Source organism: Micropterus dolomieu, linkage group LG11 (genome assembly GCF_021292245.1).
Source record: "Micropterus dolomieu isolate WLL.071019.BEF.003 ecotype Adirondacks linkage group LG11, ASM2129224v1, whole genome shotgun sequence".
In the NCBI taxonomy this organism is placed as follows: domain Eukaryota; kingdom Metazoa; phylum Chordata; class Actinopteri; order Centrarchiformes; family Centrarchidae; genus Micropterus; species Micropterus dolomieu.
In genome coordinates, this window is record NC_060160.1 from 14675169 (window position 1) to 14681168 (window position 6000).

At 38.0% G+C, this 6000-nt stretch overlaps 1 protein-coding gene across 2 annotated transcripts in view; it reads left to right on the forward strand.

Annotated features, from left to right (window-relative positions):
* The window catches only part of LOC123979049 (doublecortin domain-containing protein 2), a 131248-nt gene that overhangs the window by 71714 nt on the left and 53534 nt on the right, over window positions 1-6000 (forward strand). Inside the window, exon 11 of one of the 2 annotated variants that reach the window (XM_046062768.1) lies at window positions 717-857. In XM_046062768.1, the coding sequence (XP_045918724.1) occupies window positions 717-817 (101 nt within the window). In that variant the 3' untranslated portion in view covers window positions 818-857. Of the gene's footprint in view, window positions 1-716; window positions 858-6000 lie in introns of those variants that run through there. The other variant, XM_046062769.1, reaches the window with a different exon arrangement.

Here is a 6000-nt window from a genome sequence, read left to right on the forward strand (position 1 = left end):
TCAATTGTAACAGGATACACTAAATAAACAAAAAATGCACTGTGCACTTGTTTTTAACTGGTTGTCACCTTAAAGTCACAGTTAGAGTATCTTATCTTCATGTGACGTGTTTCATAGTGCAAAAGCGGATGTGTGTGTAGGGTTTAGTTAGGAGAGAGATTTAAATCAAATCCTTGAAATTAGATTATTTTGTCAAACAAATCAGATAAACAAATCAGACATCAACCACATTTTTTGAAATGTAACCAACATATAATAATTGGTAATAATATTAAAATAACATTTTACTATGCTATTACTATTACATTTTACTACATAGTACTATGAACACATACATTTAATTCTACTCTTCCATTTTGAGAGTAGTTGAGAAATAAAGATTAGTGTTCTGTGTCTAGTGTCATTTCCCCGGATCACCTAACCACCCCCCAACTTCAAGATGAGTGATCAAAAATAGTTTTGCCTTTCACAGGAGGAGAAAGTGGAGTGATTTTGAACAAATATTTTTTGACACATATTTTGCATGTAACAAGAGATAAATGAATAACTAAAACAGTTCACACAGGATTAGAACTTGGAAAATCTATTTTTCATTTCAATGTGTCTTTAAGCCAGTTGGTTAAGCGATAAAGCTGTTTTTCTTCACATGATCTGTGTTTTCAGTTTCCATGGATTCAATTGTGTGACCCTATCATTTTTTTCCGCATGCTTTACAGCAGATCCCGATCTAACAGTGAAAACACTGGGGCAAGAACATCGTCAACATGGCATTCACACCTGCTGTTATTTCCCCCGGGACTTGGAATCACACATTTGAAACAATCCTCCAGGGGATATTTAGACCAATCAAACTGCTGGTAAGTCAAACCTCGCTGTCTCACCGCTGCTTTTAATAGACTTTAAAAAGGAAAAGGAAGGAAAAGAGAACAATCAAGTGACAGAAAAGGTAGACAGATGTATAGAACCTACCAATTGCCACAATCTGTGATTTGATTGGGCTTTTTTTTGCACAAAACTGAATAGGTGAAAAACAATAGAATTTAAACAAACTACAATAATGTCCAATCCCTTAGGGTCACCAGAAAGTTCTGTTTTTATTATTTTTGAGATATGCATATTCCTTCATCACTATTCTACAGATGTGATCTGTACCTGATAGAAAAACTGAGTAATATACTTTAGAGGTAAAATGATAAATCCACAAAGCTGTCATCATCGTAGTGATTCCATTTAAGGTATGATTACTGTCCCATATGTCAGGGATGATGGAGGCAACAAGGAGGAGTGTTATATTAGTCCCCAGTGCCTGACAACCATAATACCTTTCCTATTTTACAACGTAACTTTCTCTTACTCCACAAGGAGACATTTTCACTCTGCTTCTTTGACATGCCTGGCTGCTTGGTAGCTGATGTAGAGAAGAAAAAAGTGTCTGATTTCTATTCCCACGGCAAACCCATGCCACAGCAAGATGCAGATTGCCTGTGGAGATCACCGTTTGTGCAAAATAATAGTGTATCCAGAAATACTGGCTGTGAGACAGTCTACAAGCCTTCAGATGAGATGTGTGTTTGAGAGGAAATGATACAACAGTGAGCGAGTGATTGCCGTAATGATAGATCCCTAACCAGACATTTTTCATAAATGGAAACCTGGGTTTGGGCCTGAAAAGAATCATGAATGGGTATGTCAAAGTGTGAGACAATTTAGAGAAAATGTTTCTGTGCTACATTGCTGCATCATGGATGCTTGCAAGTAATAGAGTTCACGTCTGGGTAGAATCAGTCAGTCCATGAAAGTTTGGAAAGACTGTTGTTGACAGAAGAAGTTTTTCATCTGGTTTGTCTTAAATAAGAATTTTTTTGATTGATGGGTTTACATTTGACATAATGCATTGCTAAAGCATGAATAAATGGAATAATTTTTGCATACATTTAACACTTACGGTATATCAAGGCTCTCTTTCAATGCCATTTTCTTCGAGTATGCAAAATGGAAGGTCTAACCTAAGGGTATGACAATATGATTAGAATGAGAACTCATTCGCCCTCCATCCTCATGGCCACTGTGATAAAAATATAAGAAAGTGATTAGCGGTGTAGAGAAATCTTTGGTTCATTTATATTTCATACCATTTGAAAATGTAATCTGACCTATAGACACCGGGGCTTATACTGGATATGGAAGTAAGGAAGCCAACATCTGTGTAAGGCTGCTTAATTTCAATGGAATTACTGCATTATTTACATTATTAAAAACCAAGACTGCTGTATAACCCATATTCAGAGGACAAATGCACTAATACAAGGTTGGAGATGAAAATAAGGTGACAGCATGGGCACTTTGCAAAGAGATATCTTAAATCAGCCTGATCAGTCTAGCATAATGTGATGGTCATTACATTAAAGCTGTATATATGGATATTGGTCAGGGAATATGGCATGCTTTTGAGAGTGAGATCACATCAGATATAGCTTGAGAGTTTGACTCTATACATTATTTGTGTGGGTATGTGTCACTTTCAATTTTCACTACATTGCAGTTAAAAATTAGTAATGTTTTGTGGGGAAAAGATTAAGTCAATAATAACAAATAAATATCTTCACCCAACAATTGTCATGTCATTAAAGAATACGCAGTTTAAATTTTAATTTTAAAATCGGACTTACTGATACTGATACCATTATTGAGACTGCTTAACAATCCAAGTCTTTATCGATACCACTATCGATACTTTACTATTATTTGGTGACGGTAATTTGGTAAGACGAGACCCAACAGGCCTGAGATAGGCCTCCACTGTATGAGGAAAATATTGAGATGACATATCACTAGCGATAAATTAACAAATATTGAAGTGTGCATATTAGCTGCCTGGTTGTTTTTAAATTAATTATAAGATTAGAATTGAATATTTTAAATACAACTAAATGTTGTTTCTAGAGAAGCAACATTAATGTTTACAACAGCAACGTCACTAAAGTCAATATGTGAGAAAGAATGAAAAACTCCGACATCAGTCAGCATCTTCTCACTGCCTGCAAGTAATGTTACCTGGAGGAGCAGCTGGTTTGTCTCAGCCAGCATCTGAGTTTGCAACAATACACCAAGTTTTAAGACTACAGACCAGTCTATGCTACAGATAATCAGCTTTCTATTTAGCTTGTTTGTAACATTTGGCTATCGCCAAGCTAACGTTAGCTGTATAAAACATACAGGATGACACCCTTTCTACATGTTTACCTGTCTTGATAAAGTATTGTCTTTTTACTCATGAAAGTTTTATTGCACGTACTTACAGTAACGAGCGTAGCTGTTGGCAACTCGTTAGGAGGTAACTTAACTTCACCCTCTCCATCGCGACGAAGTGCCATCTCTCTCTGGTGGCCACTGTGTGTGTGTATGTAGGAGCCGACAGAGAGCAGCTGAGGCTGCAGTCTGATGATAAACAATCCTGGGCTGTTTGCTTATTCATCACGTTTCAAGTTAAATCAGATTTGATGCTTGAGACATATTGTCACATTATAGGACCCGCCACTCTCGATAGCAGTATCGATAAGCTTTAATGTTATTGATTTTTGGGTTTTGCAAAAGTTTGGAAACGGTCCTTTTAAATCTGGAGATAATTCTCTTGAGTATGCCTATGATCCATTGTTGATATGAAAATATTGATAATAGCTGAAGCTGAAGGCTTTTATTCAAACATTCTTATTTAACTTACATATATATATATATATATATATATATTTATTTATTTTTTTCAAATGTGTCAGTTGTTACTGAAAACCAATTGTTTCTAAGTGTTCAGTATGCAGTTTTAGTGGTGCTACCCCCCATACAAATTATGCTCTGCATCACCAAACCAAGGTGAAGCAGGATACTGACACGCATTAACTGTGACCCTGCCCAAACATTTACATACACAAAACACAAACCACGTCTGTTGATGCCCCCATAAACATGACACATACGTGACGTGCCTGTCATACACGGGCTGTGTTACTGTGACCGTGTGACATTGTGATAGAGTTTGTGTGCCTATGTGCAATTCCGTATGAGGACGGGTGTGTGGGAGGATTCGCATTTTCGGGTTTTTGATGAGTGGGATTGCATGGGCGCATTAATGCTGCCTCACTTTGACAGCACGGGTCCAGCTCCATCCTGCAGGTCAGCTGAGGTTTAATTGTTAACCTTAAATATTCATGGGCACATTGAGTAGATAAATGAAGGTATAAGCACACTGTAAAATTTTCAATAGGTCAGGTGTCACTGACTTCGCCGGATACAATTTACTGTATGATCTGACATTCGCTGCGATGCCAATTAATATGTTAAGAGCATGAAAAGAAACCCTAATGGCAGTTTCCATTTATGCATTATGAAGTAATCTACTATGATATGGATACTTTTAAGACTAAAGGTGCACCACAATAAAAAGGAGCACTTTATGAGGGAGTTTTATATAGGAATGAATCTGAATAATTCTAATATAGACTCAAATCTTTGATGCTTCCAGTCATTACTTTTTACCTGAGCATGTCCCTTTGATAACATGTGCAAAATGGTCAAATTATTTTACAGTTTATCATTATACTCTTGGACAAAAGTGATCAAAGCATCTGTACTGCAACCTCACCGGGACCCAGTTGCCCCAGCTCTTTATAAGTTCAAACCTAGCCTATAGTCATTTATAAACTTAAGAAATAAACTTGCCTTTAATGTGATTTATGTAATCACTAAATTACAACCAGTTGCACCACACAAACTCCTTCTTATGATAGATTTGTTGTGACTTAATATTTACACTCAGTAACTGTCATATGTGAGGTAGCAAACTGAAGTAATGGAATAAACTAACATTAGGTTGCTAATATTTCCAAACAGGTGCTCGTACGTGTGCTCGTATGCTTGCCCAAACTCATGAGCGAGCAGGTTTCGATACACAGAGACCGAAACACCGACCGAGACAGTCTTACACAACATGCTGGAAACTCAGGTAAACTCTTACTGCAATGTTATAGTGGTATTTTTATCAGCTTGATGTTGAACTAATCCATGATCGTTGCATGACGTTACATTGACGTTAGAGGACTCCAGGTCATTAGCTGCAGTGTTGTTGCTGTATTCATAGCTCAGAATCAGAAGGCAAGAGGCTTGGGAGCGCACATGCCGGAAAATCCGACTCGGAGTCTTCAAATAGGACAGGGTAACCAGACGTCCCTGTTTTCGGGGGACAGTCCCTGGATTTGGTTGCCTGTCCCCGACTGGAGCTGTCTCCAGAAAAGTCCCAGTTTTTAACTGTTTGTTAATTGTAGACTGTATAAGGTGTTAACAGACCTGAAATCAGATTTTACGTGGCCAGAGAGACCGGACAGCAGAGCATACACGACAGGTGTCGTGCAGAAAAGTGATCCTCTGCCGAAAACTGATTGCCGTCCACGAGAGCGCGCGCAGCATGTTAAAGCTGTATCGCTCAGTCTCTTTACGTCTACAGCTGCTTTTACAGTGGGGGAAAAAAGTATTTGACCCCTTGCTGATTTTGCAGGTTTGCCCACTTACAAAGAATGCAACAATCTACAATTTTAATCATATGTACATTCTAACAGTGAAAGACAGAATCCCAAAGAAAATTCCAGAAAATCACATCATATGAAATTATAAAAATTGATAACCATCTGATGAGGAAAAACAAGTATTTGACCCCCTACCAAACAGCAAGTATTCTGGCTCCTACAAGCCAGTTAGTCTTTCTTTAAGACACAGCCCCAATCCCAACCAATTATCTACATCAAATACACCTGCCTCACCTCGTTACCTGTATAAAAGACACCTGTCAACACCCAAACAACCAGCATCCAACATCACCACCATGGGCAAGACCAAAGAGCTTTCTACGGACATCAGGGACAAGATTGTTGATCTGCACAAGGCTGGGATGGGCTACAAGAGAATCGGAAAGCAACTTGGAGAGAAAAGATCAACTGTCGGTGCAGTTATCAG